We start from the raw sequence: 20,178 nt of genomic DNA, 5'->3' as shown, positions 1-20,178 counted from the left end.
TGTCTACATCAGCAGGTAGTGTTGCCAGAAGGAATGGCGCTTTGGAGGATGAGGGTTTTTGCTGAGCACCCAGCACCCACACTTACGTGTATTTATTTCAGGAGGCTTTACTCGAGGCTGGCTCTCAGCCGGTTGGAGCGCATTAGGTGGGCTACTGGAGGGCGTCTCTCACAGTTAAATTTCATTCACAGGGATCTACCTCTGAGACCACTCTGATGTGAAGAGATGCATGTGATGAATGATGAGGAACTTACTTACTCTAAAAACTGAAGTCTGAATCCAGACTGAAATATTAATGTAGATGCTGCTGTGAATGCCAACAACTAGCGTGTCTTCAGCCACAGGCCCTTCCATGCTGCTTAGATACCTTAGTGCCAAGGCTGTGGAAGACAAAGAGAGCGAAGCACTCTCTGAAGGGTGATCTTTTCAAACTACTTCCACTATCTAGGATAATAAAGTAGTAAATTCCTGAAGGATTTCAGGAGCTCCCCAGAGTGGAAAGGGAGAGTAGTTTGTCAAGCTGGTCTTTAACTGGACTATATACCTCCACAAACCTTCCTGAAGTTGAACAGTAAGGGAAGCATCTCTCAAAATATACTTTCTTCAATCTCGACATCTGTTTCAGCTCCTGGGGGCTCTGGCGTGGCTATTGCAAGCCTTGACACCTCTGCCACTGCCACCTTTTCTTCCAGTTGTTCTGTAGAGCCTTGTTCTCCCACAGGAACACTCTGAACTGCTTCCTTCTGAGTCTCTGGCTCTCCAGGAAAGCCTGCTTTTGCGTAGTTCTTCACCATCTCCTGCACCTCCATATTCAGACTTCTCAATTTCTCCTCGTACTCTGCCAGTGCCTCCTGCTGGAGCTGCAAACAGAGACCTCAAATCATTCTCCAAACACTGAAGCTAAGCAGACAAAGGGTATAAAAACCTGCTCTGAGCGAGACCAATATGATGAGATGTTAGCACTTCACAGTTTTGGTCTCAACCCTATATTGAATGACTTGTCTCCATCCCCAGGCAATCTTTGGCTTCCCTGAAGATGAAAGCGGGTAGGATTGCTGATGTACGTTACTCTGATTTGCCCCACAGTTTGATGAATTGAGACTGCATGTTCACTGCACATCAACCTTGAAAGAGCATGAATGCATTTTGTGTGTTTTGAGAGTTTGAGGAGCTCAGGGATGAGACTCATCTCTTCTAAAGATGCATTTCCATCACACTTGAAATTTCGGGGTTTGTGGATGGTTAGATGAATGCTAGTGCTGGCACAGGGAGGGTAGGAGTGCAGCACCTCTGACTTAGATCTGTGTAGGCTCCTGTAGATCCAAGTCATTCATTTTCTCACCGTACTGAGGAGCGGGTGGCTGAAGTGTGTGTGTGGAGGATGAGTGTAGCATTAATTAAAGAATGTGCAAGGAAGACTGATCCCCTCTAGTATTTTGGATTTACTGTACTGAGTAAGAGCATTGACCCTGAGCTTCATCTTTGCCTTTACCTGCCTTTCTTTCTCCTTGATTGTTCTCAGATTATCCGCCTGCTTCTCTTCCAGTTTCTGCTGATACCTGGCTGTCTTTTCGGTCACCTTTAAAAAGAACAAATTAAAAAAAACTACTCAAATTTAAGTTTTTATAAACAAACAAATGCTTTAGCCATCCCAAGCTTGTAACAGCGAGACACAGGGTTACAAAGCACATGCCACAGTATCCCCCTCCTCCTCTGAACAATTTCTGCTGGCTCCAAGTTATTTGTCTAGTACTCAAGACTCTGCGTTCCAGTGCTAGGGAAGCACTGCCAGAGCGTGCACAGGCGTAAGCACACACGGTCTGCTCTAAGGGGATGGGTCTCTGAAGGGCGAAGATGAGATCCTTAGGGTCTCCTCCCCTTCTGCAAAAATTTTGCACATTATTAAACAGATGTGGGGTTACACTGCTAATTACTTGTGCTTCCAAAAAAATCCCTGAATTAGAAATGCAAAATATCCTGGCCAGCTCTGTTTGCACTGCATCTCTGACCTGGGGGGAGGACTCACTAGACCCTTACGGACCTGCGGTATTTTAGTAAGGGTAGTAGCTGTCTTCAGCTGCACTTGGGCTGTCTGAATTACACACTCAGTCCTGGATGCAGTAGCAATTTAATGGGATTTAAACGCCTTAGAGAACTCGCACTCTGTCTGTGAGACATGCTGATGACATACACGAGACACCCCCACTTTGCAGAAAACAGACTGTCACAGGAGAGCTTACCAGTTTTATTGTTTGTACCACCTCCTGAATGTGAGCGTTATTAATTTCTTTCTTCAACCTTTAAAGAAAGGAAATGCACAAAAACCTATAATCCATCTGTGATCTTTATATAAACCTGTTTAGCAATACTGATAAAGTGCCATACAGTAAGACAGGACTGCTCGTGCCCACACAGAAGGACAGGTGGGTTATATTCTCATAGCATCCTCCCACATTGAGAGGTTGCTGTAATTTTAGGAAAGGCAAATAAAACACCATTCAAATTTAACTGAGACAGAAGCCAAACAATTGGACGCAAAATTCTATTTTTTCCGCTTAACAGACAGCAAAAGGACCTTGCTATGAGCCGGAAGCAAAGGAGGTAGCGTATCCTCTTCTGTACCCTTGAACACGTGAAGCTCTTACAACTGATTCGTATCCTGCCGTACTTGAATACACAGGCTTAGTACCAGGGTGTTAGTTTTATAACAATGAATGGGAAGGAAGGCTGCAGCCATTATATGCCTAAAGACCACCTCTTAACTGAGCTGGTTGCTGAAACTGATTACAAACAGATTCTAGAGAGGGTGGGGAAGACCTGCCTTCGATTCTAGAGGGAGATAAATACCCACCAAGGCATGAGGGTAGGCACAAAGTATTTGGAAGTGCTCTTAGGCTCCAGCTGAAGCGACTGGAAGATGCACTGTCACGTCAGCAAGAAGCTTACGTGCCACATAAGAGCCAGAGACGGATGCACGGGAAGCTTGTCTTCAAGGTGCAATGTCTCCATCTGTAATGACCTCCCCCTGCATTCCCATGAGCTCCTACTCCCTGCGGCAGGGCGGGGAGCATTTCTAAGGCTCTGCTCCTCTCGGGCTATTCAGAAGTCCAGTAAGTGAAACCGATCTTGCCTTACACAAAAAAATTAAGCCCATGGAGAAAGATCCGGAAGCCACTATCGGCAGTGACTGCAGGAATGACGTTACTGCTGCAGCTAGGGAGCAGATGTTTGGCTTCACTGTGTATACGCCTGTGTACTGGAATGCAATGGAGAAAAAATGCCAAGCCAGGAGCGAGGGCAGGCCAGCACACCTTCCCTGACCCCACAGCTCTGCCTCTACCTGCTTGGTTGCTTTAAAAAGTTTCCCTGATGGTGACAGGGACTGTGCTGCAGTGCTGTGCCCTGCCTGGAGCAGGACAGCCAGCATTCTGCATAGACTAAGCCCAGTAACACCTAGCCCAGTACCTCTCCTGAGCAGCCTTGTCACTAGTATTCCTCATCATGGTTTGGATTCGGTCCACTCTCTTTGCCTCCAGCTTCTTCTTAATGTCTTTAATATTGCTGTGGAGAGAAAAGAGTGCTGTGAGACAGGACTGATTACAAACCCCAAAGACGGAAGCAGCCCTCTGCACTTGCTCTCTGGCGTGCTCTACTGTCCAGAAAAGTGAAGTTTGAGTGGTTGTGCAGCAGAAAGCCCTAAATCTTAAGAATATTTTAAGTCTTGTAACTTTTTTTTTTTTTTTTTTTTTAACGGAGTCATAACAAAGGGACAGGAGAAAACAGTGTTATATAATTAGGTTGTATTGTATACCTACATTGGGTTCCTCTGGAGCAGCAGGAGACTTGCTGAAAGTACTTACACTGCTAAATTAAAAAAAAAAAAAGAAAAGAAAAAAAGGAGAAGGAACTACATGTCTGTATAGGAGAGCTAAAAAGAAGACCTGAAGTAAGCAGAAAGGCACATAAACTATAGGACGTGACTTGCAAAGCAGAAACCATAAACACTTAAAAGCCATTTGATCAACGAGTAGGAAAGATGAACAAAACCCAGACCTAAGATAGCTATGTGCCCCTGGCTGAGGCACGGGTGGCCATCAAAAATGCTAACGGCAGGCCAGAGCACGTGACAAGGCAGACGGAGGATGGTGTCAGCGTCAGGGCGTAAGAGGCTGCTGGCACACCACCAGTACCTCGTCCCGGCCATCCAGGTACAAAATGATTACAGCAGGACAGCTGCTGAGGCGGACATCAGAGTGGCTGTCGATTGTGGCCCAGCGGTCTGGCGTCCTGCCTCCAACACTGGAAGAAGCGTATGCTTAACAGAAGTGTAAGAAAGAGAACAAGTGTAGGGTAATTTTTCCCTCCTCCACCTTCCCAGTTTCCAGTCTATCCTCCAGCTTCTATGCTTTTATCTCCCATGAATGTCTCTCATACCTTGGAGTTTAGCTCTACTTTTGGACTTTATTGCTCCTTGCCCTGAGAGGGAAAGAACTCAATTTACATGTGTGACAGAAGAAGTCCCCGAGAACTTCACTGGCTGCCCCACATTTCTTCTCTTATGAGAAACAGTGAGTAATCACTTCCCTATTCTTCTTCTCCATACCATTCATGATTTTACACACTTCTGTCAAATCCCCCTCAATCATCTGTTCTCCAGGCTGAGTCCTATTTAATTTCTTTCTGTGCAGAAATTACTCCTCACTGCTGACTATCCTTACCACCCCCTTCTTGCTCTTCCAAAGCTTCTGTTCAAGATGGCACACTGAAAACGTGGCTGCACTATGGAGAGAGATCTAGTGACATAATGCTGACTTTGGATCTTATTTTTTTCCATACAATTCCAAAAATTCTATTTGCCACTCTGGCCACTGCAGAGCTGTGAATGATGAGCTGTTTGAGAGAAGTACCCACAGCAGTTGAAGATCTCTTTCCTGAGTGACAATAGCTCACCCCTGTGTACAGCTGAGCTATAGTTAGGTTTTTTCCATTCACATTCTTTTGTATTTATTCATACTGAATTTAACTGTCATTTTATTGCCTGTTGCTCAAGATCTTTAAATCTTTCCAGAGCTCCTCGCAGCCAGCTGTAGTTGTGACTGTACTAAAGGACATTGTATTGTTAGCAAACCATTACCTAGCTACTCAACCTGTTTTTCTTAGACTTGTCAGAATATGCTGAATAGCTGAGAGAAACAGAGGATCTGTCTTGATGGAGGACACGAAAAGAGGAAGCTTTGTCTGACTTAGCAACTAAAGGCTGAGAGAGGATTTAATGGGAAGGAGGAATGAGTGAGGATTTTAGCTTTAGGACAATATTATTGCAAGAACAAATGGATAAATGCCTGGCTAGAAACTGGTGAATTGATTCTGCCAGTTTATTTAAGTACTGGAGCCAAGATGCTCAATTCACTTAGAAGACCGAGCTGATCAGTCCCTGGAAGGGACTATGGGGTGTACTGACTAGAGCAGATAGAGATGACATCCAGTGACCAGCAGTCTTATTTCCTATCTTCCTGAATTAGTCAGTCAAGGCTACTTTCTCCAGCTTGAACATTAGTACCCTGTTTGGTGCCTCGTGGCAGGAACACTGTTCTGGAGATCACAAGGGCAGAGCTGTCTTCCCACCACTGCCACTGTGTAACTGTGTGAGACACTGTGTCACATCGCTGTGCCTCAGTTTCTCACCAAAGTAAAAGAAACGCTTCTCTTCCCCTGTATTCACTCACTGTCTGTAGCACAGTGCTTTGAGATCTAGCAGAAAATGCTACCCCAGATAAGAGCTATGCATTATTACTTTGTTACTCAAATAGTAATTTTACCTTTCTGATGACTCCTTCAGTGCCTTCAGCTCAGCTGTCTGCTTCTCTCTGGCTAGCTCTATTATCTTGGTAACTTGCTGTTCAAGGAATGAAAACAAGATCAACACCAAACCAACCACGATGAGACACAGCACACCATCCGTATCTGATTACCACCAGATTCTGCTCTATCCCTCCCTGCACTGGAGTCCAGGGGCCAGCTAATCCATGAGGCTTTGTGGAAACCCATGCACCACGACAGCGAGCTCAGACGTGCGCACAGATTGGACTGTGCTAGTGGACTGACTCCACCAAAGCTCCAAAGGCTCCTCTGTGAGCCCCGTCACACACCTCTCGGTTATCTGTATGGACAGCTTCCTGCCTCTCGGTGCAGGAGGCAGCGCCAGATGCACTGTACTTGCGGGTAGGTGGGACAGAGCAGCAGAGCTTACCTTCTCAACGACAGAGGCTAGCGGGGGATTTGCCTTCTGCCTCGTGGAAACAAGGTTCTGTGGAAACTCCTGACAGAGTAAGTGTCAGTGCAGTCAGACCTGCCTGCACTGCTGCAAGAGCCTGGAAGGAAAAACCCTGGCTGCTGGGCTACGTGCTGTGCAGTGAGAGCTCAAGGTTATTTCCTTTTTGTAGCCTGGCCCACTAAATCTCACGGTCTTTGACAGAGTTGTGAGACAAGGATGTTTTATTCCTTCGGCTTCTCCCTCTGGTGATAAGCATGATTTCCAGGTAAGCTAGTTCTCAAGAGGCAGGGTTTTTTTCCCCTCAGGGTTGGTATAGGCTAGACCAGCCAGTCTTGTAGACAGCTTGCAAGACGCTTGTCAAGCCAAAGTGCACTAGGGAACCTAAGATTTAAGACATGTGATGCAAACTGCTTTGGAAAATAAGGATAGGAAAAGGCCTCCAAATCCTGGAATCATCCCCCTTTCATTGGAACAGATGGCAAATGCCGTATTTATCTCCACCATCTTGTGGACTGCACTTTGTCTCCAGGCATTACCGTGTCTCTTGCTGGGGTTTCCTTAATGTGGTGGGGTCTGAGGGTGTGGGAGACACTGATGCACTTCAGGACTCACTGGCAACACCCTGCATGGACACTTACTTTGACTTCTACTAAGTCAATCAGCAAAACGCTTTCCAGATTTCAAGAGGAATGAGATCCAGCCCTGCTGCCAGTGCTAAGGGGTGGTCCTAGGAGTACTGTCTCTTGCAAGGCTCCCATTTTATTAGCACAGATGCGGCAATGGCAACCACCGAATGTATTGGTGGGGCTGTTCTGTTCCCACACGTCATCTGTCCTGCTTGACTGACAGCGGTGAGCATGGTTGCCCCTATGGCACGTCTGTAACGCTCTGATGGTGGCCACTGGTGAACCTGCAGGGTTTCCACATACCTAGGGTGTGTCACCCCAGCTCTGACGGTACCGCATCAAGCAGGGAGCCGGGAGAAGCGTGGTACAGCCTCATGTACCCATGCTCCTAGAGAGCTGGCACCTGGCAGCGTATGAAGTCAGTAAATGCCACGTTAACCCCAAGCTAAGCTACCAGAAGAGTTTAAGCAGATGGAGCCTGACATGCTCCAGGGCAGTGCTTCTCAATTTTTTTCAAATTGCAGACCTTTAAAAATGTTACTGCTGGATTTTTGTACCTTCTAACAAATAACCATCACTGTCTACATTCTCAATTATCTTGCATGGACCCAACAATTGCTCTGAGGGGTGTCTTCTGCCCTGTGGCCACATTTCCAAGCTCACAGTTTAGTGAAGAACCTGGTTTTTCAGGCTGTCCTTGCAGGGGCTCTCCTAGGCTACATTTTCTGTAGACACTTGCAGTCCTTACCTCTGTGGCGTGCTGCTCTTTCTTTCTTCGAATCCCATCATGGTGCTCCTGCCCCAGTTGGATGAGGTCCATCTCCAGCCTCTCTCTCAGTTCCAAAATTCGGCTATCAACACGTTCTGCCATTTCTACAGGATTTGCACATGTACCAACATCACCTGTTGTCAAACTCCTGCAGAACAAATACAGCAGCTGTGCTGCTTCTCGAGACGCCGACACAATCCTGACCTTCCTACCCACCCTCCAGTGAGAACATCTGACACTATAAACCCAGGGAGATGTGGATGCCCGCACCACTCCATGCTTCCTTCAGACAAGGGGAGCCCGTGTTTCTCTTAGGGATCCCTCTGCTTTGGTTTGGGGAGGTGACCCACAGGCCAGGCCTTGCTGTATTTACCTCTTCTTCTGGGTTTTCCTAGTGTGTATCATCCTTTTCTTGCCTCCATAGCAGACAGGCTCCGAAAAGAGTACAGAATATTTCTGCAGCAGTTCCTCCCTCCGTTTACTTCCTCTCCGCTCCAGCTCCCTCAGTTCCTTCTCCTGCTTCTTCAGCAGCTTCAGAAAGAGCTTCATCTGCTGCAGTTCTGCGAGGCTGGCTGTCTGAGGCTCTAAAACACAAAATAAAGAGAGGCTCTTTTCTCTCACCCAGCATTTCTCAACCTGCTGTGATGCCTTCTGGGGTCAGACAGGTTTTTTCAGCACTGCCTTCATTCAGCTTTTCCTCCCTCTTTTCAGCATTCCACGCGGCTCAGCTCACCATCGGGTGGGTGCCTGCCATGGGGACGGCCAGGCGAACCGCTGCCTTTCGGTACTTTGGCCAGAGGAACACACTGGTGGTGACTGTCTTGCGCCTTGCACCCTTTTCCACAATTCTAAGCGTCCCAAAGATAGCACAGTTGTTAAGCCAGTTGGCACCTCTAATTATAAGGGAAAAGCTTTGTTAATTCATTACTGACTTTTTTTTTTTTTGCAAAACTGAGTTACAAGGACAGGTGCTTTCATCCCTTCCAGCCGTGAGGAATAAATGAAAGGGCTTTTGAGGCAGATGAAAATGAGAGGGGAAGGATGCCTGTGAACTGCTGGAGAACTTGTTATCTGGCAGTGGCAAGTCAGTCAGATGTGGTTATCTGCGGCAGAAAGGCCACAGGGAGTTATCTTCTCAGGGGAAGTAACTTTTTTTTTTTGGCTTGGAATGTGTAAAAATTGTCAGAACTTGTGGGTGTGTCTGCACCACAGTGCCAAGCTCTGCAGGGTCCACTCCTTCCAAAAGGCTCATACTGAGGAAACTCAAGGGTACAGCTTAAATGCAAGTCTCTCGGTCAACAAGCCTAGACTCTCAAACCAGAGCCCGCTAGGCTTCCGTATTATGTGATGTCTTTTACCAGAGTACCTATTTAAAATAACCATAGCTCTGTCCAGGGGAACATTTTTCTTCAGGAATAACTTTTAAAAACAAAACTTATTTGGCAACATATCCTGAGTACAACAGGTTTACTCTTGTGCCTTCACGTCAGTTTTGTGGCATCATTAGGCACGCTGGTTACTAGCGTTTTGTATTGATTTGTATCACGCTGCATTAAGACACAGAAAAGCAGGTGAACAATACATTATCACAGAGGGTGCATGCGTGCTGAAGGCTCCCCATGGCCACATTACCCCTGGTTTAGTCAGGGTAAAGGAACCATCGAATCTGGCCAGAGCACAGCTCGTGTGCCAGCTCCAGCCTCCCACCTTGCTGTGAAGTTGACTTGCTGCAGTGTTGCTGCAGCCAGTGGCCTCGGAGGGCTAAAGCTGGAGCACTCCAACGCTCTTCTGACTACCTGTGCAGATGACAGTGGCCCAGCTTGCATAAGGCGTGGACCATGGCAACTCCAAGCCTCTTTTCTCAGCCCGAGAGCTCGCCACACACCACGGCAGTTGTCAAAATGGGCCAGTGGTGCCACAGGCAGGGAAACGTGGTCCCCAAGTCCAAAGATTCATGTGGTTTGTCTTTAGTGCTGGCTACAGCTGGCAGGGTTGGGTCAGCTCTTTTTTAATTTGCGAAAAAGGCCTCACCTCTATCCCAGTCAGAAATTGGGCAGAGAGGGAATGTAGGATGGCTGACAGGGCCTCAGCCCATGTGAACAGCACGAGAGGAGTTACCTGCAATCTGCGTCACTTCCTTCACATTTTCGTCCTTGGCAAACGCTGCTGCTCCTGAAATCACAAAAGAGGCTCCTGTTTATGTTCTGTCTTGGATCTTCGGGTTGAAAACGGACAGCAGAGAGCTCATCAAGAACGTGGGCCACATTAAGGATGTTGGTGTGAATACAAAGGAATTAATTGAGCTGCTGAGATGCTGAAGTGCTTGGGAACTTTGTTAACAAGCACAGCAGAAAGGGAATGGGATTCTCTGCCTTGCCAGAGAAAAAGGGCATTTGTTTTGTATTAGCCAAATATTGCTAGTGATGATTTGGCACACGTAAACTCGTTTTGATTAGGTGAGAAGGATGTTCTGGTCTGAAATTTGAGGAAACTGATTGTTTTGATACCAATGTATTTGAAAGGACACTAACCACGTTGATACAGTTAATATGAAAGAAATACTGATTAGCTGCCAATTACTATAAACCAGAATAGAACAGAATGAGATAATCTAAGTGTACGGTAGGGGACACGTTCTTACCTAACCTGCAATTAGTCTGGATTAGAAGTGTGTTTGAGGAACACTCCTTCTGGCACTTTCACCAATACTACACCTTTAATGCTTGTTGGCTCTCTTGTTTTCTAAGGCCAAGAAGGTGCCAGTATGAAAGGAACAAACATACTGTTGGGAAGATCCTTCTCTGCTAGAGCTTCTTTAAACCTAGTAATAAATGCTGACTTTGTCTTTTGATTTCTATTAAAGCAAATACGTAACTTTTTTTCAACTCATCTGACTGGTCAGAATTAAGCAGCTTTTGCTCTTGTTATGTTAATGGATCCCCATTTAATCTAGCGGTCCAAGCACTGTGCTCCATTCCCACTCTTACCGAATGCCAAATGTGAGATCTGTTCATTCTGAACTTGTAATGGATCTTATAAAGAGTTTGGTGTTCATCTGAGCTGATGAAAAAAATTACTAATCTTTAAAACTCCCAGGTATTACACAACTGGACACTGGTGCAAGTGCAGTTTCACAAGATACAGAGTTTTCAGGGGGATCTAAACATACTTAAAATGTCAGAAATCAACAGTAATCTACAGAAAGAGACCCTTGAAAAGAACAACAAAGAGGTGAAGAGCAGTGAGGTATTATGGGATAAAACCAAGCCAGATCTTAAAACCTTTGTCTCACAAATATCCAGAATTATCATGCCTTCCCTCAAAATCAATATCCAACCTCCAATTTCACACTTAAGATGAGAGGCTACATCTCTGCCACAGGCCACTTCTTCCTTGGACAGTGGTTCCCTCTTAATGTAGTTATCTCCCAGGGAACTCCGTGCTGAACCTGGAAAACTGAGGTCCTCTATCAGAGTCCTCTATCAGAGACCAGAGTCCCGTCGACAGCGCAGGAAGCAGCAGTACTACCCCAATACCTTAGCCCTGCCTTGGAGGGGGAAGATGATGTTCATGCCAGTTGGACCTTCAGCTTCTTTCCTGGTATTCTCAGTAGATACCTGAGATTACTCTTCTGTTGTGGCGTAAAAGCACTATGCACACCAGTCACTCCAGCCCAAGAGTCAGGGGATACCCACAACTTTTGCCATTAATGACAAGCACCAGAATTTAAGTTGGTGACTCGGCCTGAGAGGTTCTGACCCCATTACCAAGGATCTTCGCCCTCCAGCACAGTCTCTTTCCAGCCTTTTGAGCATACAAGCTTTCTCTTCTACTTTTAGCTCACCCCACATCCACAGCTTTACCTGCAGGCCCATTAGAAAGAGGAATGCTGAATTTCCCAGTGGAGTTTGGTATCCCGTTAGTTTCAGCAGATGGGAAGTTCCTCTCTGTGCCAAGCCTCTAAAACAAAGATCAGAGGTAAATCAAAGCTCTATTATTGCAGGCTGAATCCATGCAACATGTTTTAGAGACAATGACGGAAAAACTTACCTCCACCGAGCCATCTTTTAGCTTAACTGATCTCTTGTCTTGCAGACTGAAGAACTTAATGGGGTTGGAGAGAGCAATAGTCAGATCTAGAAACAAAGAGGAGGTCTTTGCTCGGATTATCAAGTAACTCTTTGTACTCTGATTTTCCTTGCCTTCTGGTTTCCCTCCTGGCCTAGGACAGGAACTTGTGGAGAAGGGATATTTTGTATTCTCTACTTGCAACAAGCTTCTCCCTGACAGGACAAAGGGAGGGGACCGTCTTCACCTCAGTCCCATGCCGAGGTGATGGCTCACAACTGATGTTTAAGGCAGCTCTGAAAAGAGTACACTGCTCCCAGAATCCAAAGCCAGGTTAAGACTTTCCTAACCTGCACAGCTCCCTGCTCTAATTCCAGTCCAATGCTGTATAAACCTGGTCTTTTTTACAAGTAGGTGTTAAAACCATCAATTTTGCAGGATTTCCCCCATGAATAAGGTTCATTTGTATGAACACAGGGGAAGAGAGAGTAAACATGAGAAGTATTCACAAGAACTTCTGCGGCTGATGCTGTCACATTCTGCATGGCTTTGTTCATGATTGTTAAAACGTTTTGCTGTTAATACCTCCAGTGGGGCTTCTTTCCTGATTCATGTCTCGCTTTGACCATCCCCTTTTAAAGGAAGATCACTGTATCCCAGTACCAGCAAGAACCTCCCGCTCTTCAAACAGGGAAGAAGAACGCTCCTGTGCTCCCCAAAACCCTCACCAATCCCTGGTAGTTATCCCCTCTTCACTCAAGGAAACCTCTCCCTGCCTCGGAATAAAAGTAGTAAAAAGACTGACCCATTCCAAACCAGAGAGACGGCTACCTCTGCACTGCACGTCAGGCACGTGTGCCTCGGCCGTACAGGGAGCCGGTCACAGTTACAGTGCGAGCATCCACCCTCTTCTGATGAAAGCAAGAGTGTGACAGGATGCTGGCACGCACGCAAATACCACCCTGACAAGGAATCGAGGGTGCAGCAGGAAAGCACCCCCGGGCTGGAAAAATGCTTCAGGATTACAGCTGGGACAAAGCCGGAGCACCCCCCCACACGCATTCTAACGTGTACTACCTGCCCAAGCATCAGGAACGTAGTCCTTTATTTCCAGGTACACAAATAGAGAAGGCATGGTGAGCGGCATGTTACTTTCACTGCGGAGACAAACGTGGTGATAGCCTGAAAACAGAAAGCAGAAGAGGTTAGCTGACAGAATCTCTGTCCCCTCTTGTCTGTAGCTCCAACAGTAAAACAAAGTCTCTCTTTACAGGAGGGCATGGTGAATATATTATGGAATTAAGCCAAGGCTATAATAGGATGAATTTGAAGGCTCCACTGCCTACAGGAATGGAGATGAAGTAGCAAAATATGCAGATGTTCATATCATCTTTACAACTTCCAGTGGATAGGTCTCAAGGGCACAAAAGCTGAAGGAATTCCACAAAATTTACCTGAGTGCACTGCAATAACAGGAATGACACGATGACCAATGAACTTCCCTCCTTCCTCCCAAGCCACTATTTTGAGAGACGCCAACTCGGGCATCATGATCTAAGGAAAAAACAGAGTAAGGCACCAATGTCCTCACCTCTAACTCCTAACAACATACTAGCTTTGCTAAGTAGAACTATACTCTCTCCTCTTTCCAGCAAAAACAATGCCACCTCTCCAAGGAAGTCACCGCACGTTTCTGGATCTTGTAATTTAAGGCTACAGTTTAGCACAGACATAACTGAATTCACGGAAACTCCACAAAACAAAGGCTTCTCAGAGGAGAGACTGCACAGGATCACAGGAGGGCAGTTTACCTAAAGGAAAAATGGGGCAACAAACCCTCCAAACCACAGCGTCCATGAACCAATTCACCAGAGAAGGGAATGAACTTGGAAGGATAATTTAGCAAGCATGGTAAACTTTGCCAGAAGGGCTCTTTCTTCCCTCCTCCCCCATTTTCTTCTGCCATAAAATGCACTAAAAATTATTCCGCCAGAACTGAAGCCTGAAAACTGTTTTCTGAAATGAGGATAGTATTTACCTACCACATCCCAAGTAGGCTGAAAATATCTGCTATTTCACAGTGTGCTTGACAGAGATGAATTGTGTAACGTGTATTTTGCCTTTGTAACTTACTGCAGAAAGGCCAAACATTACTATCACCTTTGACTTAACTCCCCCATACCCTGTAGCTGGATTAATGACCACTGAAGTCTTGTGGACAAACAGGGCAGCTTTCCGTATTCTGGCACAACTGAAAACCTCCCACTGGTCCCATTACTTCTCCAGTTTGCCTGTTTCTCATTTACAGTTTAACCACAGACATTCAGTTCCTTTCTGCTTCCTGGTGCTTGAAGTTTTCAAAGCTGATTAGTCAATTCAGTCTGAAGTGCATCACAAATGGGAGACTTCTGATGCCCGTTACAAATGTTCCCAGCTACCCCGTCTGTTCAGGGAAATATTGATGGAGAGTTGTTTTGGATATTGTTGTTCGGATATTATCCGAGAGAGCAACACCTAACACCTCGTGCATCTAAAGCTGACTGAGATCCCCAGAAGGGAGTCCCTTCTGTTGTCACTGACCTCTCAAGAGGCAGTGTTTGTGACCAATAGGATCTTTAAGGATTCTCTGTCTAAATTACTATCAAATGTCATTACCTTTTCAAAAACAAAAGCCTCCTCTTTCCATACAGGGTTAATGGAATTGGCAGTGGAGGTCAGTTTGGTTCTGTATTTGCGTTTTGTGTCCCTTGGCAACCCAAACAGCTCTACTTCCACATATGTCTTCACACTGCGGTCTGAGAGGAACTGACCAGAGAGTATCTACAAACAAGCAGAAACATAATTAGCAACTGCTGAAAAGAGTAAAACAGAAGAACCCACCCATACCTTCACCCCAAAGTCACTCTCCCACCCCAAAACATCTTTTCTGCTGCAGCTTCCAATCCACAATAGGCTTTTCTTTTACCTCCACCCGTGTTACTCACTTCAGCACTTCCTCCAACCTCCTCCCTCCCCATCATCACAGCCTTGGCTTCTTCTATGTGGCAGATGCTAATTTTCCATTTTCATGCGATTATGATTTATTTAAAACAGTGAAAAGACTGGGAGTTGCCATGGTAACGCGCTCCCACAGGACTCTCCGGGTTCATTTGCCACTAAGAACCCTACTGGGTAATAAATAGCGGGGACATAGATGCCAGTTATATACGTGGTGCCAGAAGCTGGCTGTCAGGGGAGGAACAGCACCATGGTTTGTACTTACCGTGACAGACAGGGTACTCGCCACCACCACGTCAATGCGGTCCACAGAGAAGGGGTCAAACGGCTTGTCTGGACGCCGCATGAATTCATGCTTGAGCAGGTAGCCACACTGGCCGTTGAACTCAAACAGAGCCATGTTCTGCTGCATGGGGACATCTGAGATACAGAGGAACATAATGAGAAAAACTTCTGCGGGACCTCATCAGGTGGCTTGTGTGCTACGAGTGAGCTGAAAGATGCTGTACTTTTACAGCCCCTGATAGCCAAAGGCTCACAAAGCCATTTCAAAAACTAATTAAGCCTCTCGGCACCCTACAGGGAAAAATAGTACAGCAGCTGTTGTGAGAAAGGTAAGTGGTTTGCTTATGATTGCACCATAAGTCATGGGTAGAACTAAATTAAAACCTACTTTAAGATGTACCTGCTATTTTTGGGTGTGAAGTAAATAGTTGTCTGAACCCCTCTACTCCTTCCCCATTTCATTTCAGGCCTCCTCTCAGTCCATCTTCTCCTCTGCCACTTCTCTTAAGAACACTGTCTTGTGATTTCTGCACCCGTCTTCAATATGATATCCTCTTCATAACCAATCTCTCACTCTCTCCCTTTTAAAGTCACTTCTTTTTTTCTCCTACTGATCCTACACTCTCTATACATAAGACACTCCTCTGAGGAGGGAAGAGGGGTAAAGAATAGCTCTCTCTGCAGGCTTTTCTTTGGCTCCTTCTCATGCTGGTTGTGCAGCAAGGAAAGGCCCTTATTCCCTGTTCAGGTCAAAACACTGGAAGTAATACACAGACAGGCCAGTCGGGCAGATGGAGCTCTGCCTGCTGCCTCGCAGAAGAGGAAGCAGCTTAGGGGAAGTGGAAGCTTCTGATGCATTCGTGCACATTATTTAGTCTGACATCACGTTACAGGACAGCCAGAGACGGTACCCAGATGCTGGATGACAGCAAGTCCATGTATGTGCGTATGCGCATGTGTGTAGGATCGGCACCCCCGACACTATGTGCCAGGTTTGCGCTGGGACTAGAAAAGAGCTTTTGGTCTACAGGAGACAGAGTCAAAGAAGAACAACACGTTGGGAGAAGGCACACGGAATAAACACGTTCAGGGAAACAGCAGTGGTAGGAAACAGCGGTGAAGGAAGATACGGTGAACAGGAGCACACAGCCTCACTCACTCAGAAGCTGGAGGACAATGTGACACTCACCCATGGTCTGGAAGTTGAGTGCCACCATCTGACAGCCGACGTTCCAGAACATCTGGGGCATGTAATTAGAGGAGTCCATCCGGGTGCCTTTGGGGTAAATCCGGCTCATCTGTCGCTTGTTATATCTACAGTTGCTCTATTGGAAACAAGTCTGGAGCGCTCCTTGTGTACCCTGGGGCTAGCTCATGTATTCAGACTATGAAAATTGTTTAAGCTCTGCTACCAAATGCTCAGAGCCTTCCAGACAAGAAGTAAGAGAGGCCCTGGCAACAACAGGCTCCTTTCCCATACACTTTCCACTTAAGGACAAGCATCTGGCGGCCTTGGTATTCGCTACAGCAGGATGCATCCTGTCAAGAATTGCTGTGAACAGCCCCCAAGCCACCCTGGAAGATCCCATGTCCCACCTGCACACTTTACATCTCTGATGAAGAGTTTACCAGGTCCTGAAACCAGAAGCCAGTTGGATATGCCTCAGCCTTACCCAAGCTTCAGATTAGCTCTCATACTCCATACAATCAGCTACACTGGACAAAGGTTGCCAAAAGGATACTCTACAAACTGCACAGGGAACTTGGTTAGTAGATCGTAAGCCTTCAACTCCGTGAAGGAAGAGATGACGTAACTCCGGTTCTTCTCTAGAAACAGGAGGTAAGAAAGCATTTAGAAGAAAGGCATGCCCAGCCCCCATTCTGTGTGTGGGACTGATGGACCCAGGAAGCACTTGGCCTGTTTACTCCCGCTTTCTACCAGGTACCATTCTCTATCAAGGCAATTTTCCTTCCTCTGGTCCCTTGACAAGGGACTGATGAATAATACCCCACAAAAGGTGATTTATGTTTACCAGGTTGTGCACCACAGGACAGGAACTTCATGGAGTACAAACAGGATTGGCTCGCAAAGCTTAAGGGGCAATAATTTTGCCCATCTGTTCCTGGATTTCAGTGACATTTAAAGAATAGCTCTTGCCTGGAGTTTCAGTTCCAAGTAAATCCAAATATTCAAAGTCTTGCACAAAGTTCTTTATTTTGCCAAGTTTCCCCTTCTTCACTCCCCTATTTTTTTCTTTTTCTTTCTTTCATCAATCAAACCAGCTCACTCAAAGCTAGACCCAAATGTGGGAACTGTTTAGAGGAACCTACTGTGTATAAAGAAATTGCATGCATTTTCAGTGTTTCAGATGCTTCTCTGTCCAGTCACCACAGAAGAGGAAGGTCAATCACATAAAGAAAAGCTGGGCTCAAGCCTGCCCTCAGAAGCAGCAAAGCAAGCCTCAGAGATGTCACTGGCTTCTAGGCTGTTTCTTTTCATCCTCACTCGGATAACTGGGAGCAGTATCCGACATCTCCCTGTCTTCTTAGCAATTCCTTACTACAGGGAGGAGGGCAGAAGGGAAGTGTTTGAGACTATGCATACGTGGGAGAGAGAGAACACAACAGCAAATGGATGAAAGCAAGTCACAAAGGCAGGTGGAGAACCGCAGCATCTGAAAGCACTACTCTCCTGGTCGAATGGAAACACTTGGGATCCTGAAAGGACTGAGTTTGACTTACGGGCAGAGACTTCAAAGGAGTCAAATTTGATAGGCTGTATGTAATTAACTAGGCTGGACATTTCCTCGTACGCTGTCACTTCCAAACCAGCAGTGCCCTGAGCAGAAAACAAAATCCAAGAGAAGAGAGATGAAGAGACCTTTCCTAGAGATGAAACAAAACACACCTGGGCTTCACAATCGAAGAACTCTGGTAGCTGCCCTGACCAGCGTGCACCAGTTTCTTTGGCTTCCTGGTCCCACAGTTACATTGTGGGAAGCGTAATCAGGGGCACAGAGTTTCTAGGCAGCTTGGCAAAAACTGAGACTGAGGCATGTGGAGAGGTATCAGTGTGCAAGAAGCCCAGGAGCTCTTTAAACTCTCCAAGCATGGAGTCTGGGACAAACCAGGGACATTGTTTTCCCTCCTCTCTAAGTGATACTAGGAAGATGGAAATGGGAAATGGATTTTTTTTTTATTCAAGGGAATGCTGATCTCCTCCTTTCCCCTTCAGCAGCATCACTTCATGTTTCATTAATAACTTTTATCAGACTACGGCTAAGCCTCTCCAAACACCCTGAAGGCAAACACTTAACTCCAAATCATGCAGAATATCAAAGGCAGAGCCAGAAATAATAACTCTTCTGCCATATTCTCTATGCTTGCAACATCATTTCTCTTATTCAGTTTCTCCTGCAAAAGTCATGTTGCACGGGGGAAGGAAGGCCCCTGACTGGTCATAGCACAGTTCATTCCCCTTTGCATTTTGGGTTCATCTCTATTCAATATGGTGACACCCCAGAGAAAACTGGAGGCCAGAAAAAAAACAGAAAAGGAACAGAAACAACAGTGACAGTACCTCATCTGACTGCATCTTTTTAATTTCCTCTTCATCCAGGTTTCCGAGATGTTCATCCTCTTCCTCTGGTTCCTCTTCAGCCACATCACCTGCCCAAACTAAGCACACACAGCCCACATCAGTAGTACATATTAGTAACACACTAAGACAAGACGTTGCAGATTGCTAGCAATGAAGAGCTCTGCAAAACCTCACAATCAAGTCATGCAGGAACAGTAAGTGGAAGAATCATACAATTTTATTAGCCAAATCCAAATATGAACTAGCACACCCCGGACTAGCACACTCAAGAGATGGAATCACTCCTCCTGCAGGCTTCCCTCATACCCCAAGAGTGACAATCCCAATACTGTTTTCCCCTCCAAGGTTGCACACATTCATGGGAATAAGTATCCATTTCTAGGCGCTCTGTAGTGGTGCTCACCTTGTCTTCATATGACTTCATGTGCTCCTACAATGACAGGGACGGAAAATTCACTGTTCTGCCATAGGTTCCCTGAGCCCAGGAGGTGACAGCCTTGAGACTGGAGGACAGCAGGGCTGAAGGTTCTGTAAACCTTCAAGAACCTCAGGGTGAAGAACTAAGCATGGTGAATTTGTGGTTGTCCGAGAGCTACAAGCAGTAAAAAATTATCCACCCTTCCATCAAACCAACAGTCAGTGTGTATCAATGAATAACCAACTCATGCAGCGATATGCCTCAGAGTAGGCAGAAGAGTTGGCAGATGGGCAGGGCATAAGTTGGTTGTCTCTTTTGGTTGGAAAAGTGTTTGAAAATATTCTGAAGATTTAATTTCTCTTCAAAGCTTATGCTGCTTCTTGAGATAACTGAATCAATGACTAATACTGGGTTGCCTCAAGCTAGTATTGGGTGATCTGGAAGGTCTCCAGTGGGCCAGACTTGCTCATCTAGTTATATTAGTCCCCCTTTCCCTTCAGACATACCAGTATCTTCAGCATCCATAGGGGCTGGCTGCTCGATGATTTCTGGTTCCACATTCCTCCCTTTCTTCAAAGAGTTCTGCCTCTTCCCAGATACAGATTGGTTCTTTTTGTTCTTAATCAAGATTTTCCCTAAGAGATCCTTAGGACTTGGCAGAGGAACTCCTGGCTTCAGCTGCAACAGATAAACTTCATACTGAATTTTCATCCAAAGACAGAATTCAAACACTCCTCTCTCCTGTCCCTCCCAGTACCATTCCTCTGGCCATTTACTGGTGCATGGACACATCTCTCACACAGTGTATACTTTAATTTCTCCATCTGCTGGCATATCCCTCTATATCTATGCAGATTTCTTCTAAGACTTCACCTTTGCTTTCAGACCAGCATTTTGCACCTCTCAGCCCTCTCATGTTCTGCTGCCTGCACATGCCATGCTGTTCCCAGCCACCTATCCTGCACCACAGCTAAAAAACCATCTGTATGGCCTGAAGGCATCCACACACCTCTGGCTTTCACATTCCACCTACTTCTCTCATTATCCCAGAGCCTCAGTCCTATATCAGCACTCAGGCCATATTTAAACACGCTGCCTGCAACAGATTTGAAAAAGAGATCCCAGAGTAGGTGGCTCAAG

The 20,178-nt window shown here is 46.1% G+C and overlaps 1 protein-coding gene across 1 annotated transcript in view; it reads right to left on the bottom strand.

The window, feature by feature from the left end:
- Positions 1-258: 258 nt before the first annotated feature.
- PLCB2 (phospholipase C beta 2) overlaps positions 259-20,178 on the bottom strand; it is a 45,417-nt gene continuing 25,497 nt past the window's right edge. Inside the window, exons 14-32 of the mRNA XM_009816122.2 lie at positions 19,545-19,716; positions 18,600-18,697; positions 17,762-17,858; positions 16,762-16,846; positions 16,209-16,333; positions 15,000-15,154; positions 14,393-14,557; positions 13,192-13,291; positions 12,815-12,919; positions 11,720-11,805; positions 11,533-11,629; positions 9,788-9,841; positions 8,043-8,253; positions 7,649-7,817; positions 5,820-5,896; positions 3,466-3,561; positions 2,241-2,298; positions 1,493-1,579; positions 259-860 (exon numbers count right to left, since the gene is read on the bottom strand). Of these exons, the coding sequence (XP_009814424.2) occupies positions 588-860; positions 1,493-1,579; positions 2,241-2,298; positions 3,466-3,561; positions 5,820-5,896; positions 7,649-7,817; positions 8,043-8,253; positions 9,788-9,841; positions 11,533-11,629; positions 11,720-11,805; positions 12,815-12,919; positions 13,192-13,291; positions 14,393-14,557; positions 15,000-15,154; positions 16,209-16,333; positions 16,762-16,846; positions 17,762-17,858; positions 18,600-18,697; positions 19,545-19,716 (2,310 nt within the window). The 3' untranslated portion in view covers positions 259-587. The remainder of the gene's footprint in view (positions 861-1,492; positions 1,580-2,240; positions 2,299-3,465; positions 3,562-5,819; positions 5,897-7,648; positions 7,818-8,042; positions 8,254-9,787; positions 9,842-11,532; positions 11,630-11,719; positions 11,806-12,814; positions 12,920-13,191; positions 13,292-14,392; positions 14,558-14,999; positions 15,155-16,208; positions 16,334-16,761; positions 16,847-17,761; positions 17,859-18,599; positions 18,698-19,544; positions 19,717-20,178) is intronic.

Source organism: Gavia stellata, chromosome 17, assembly GCF_030936135.1.
Source record: "Gavia stellata isolate bGavSte3 chromosome 17, bGavSte3.hap2, whole genome shotgun sequence".
NCBI lineage: Eukaryota > Metazoa > Chordata > Aves > Gaviiformes > Gaviidae > Gavia > Gavia stellata.
Note: the sequence above shows the minus strand (reverse complement) of the source record. Positions and strands in the feature narration are given on the sequence as shown.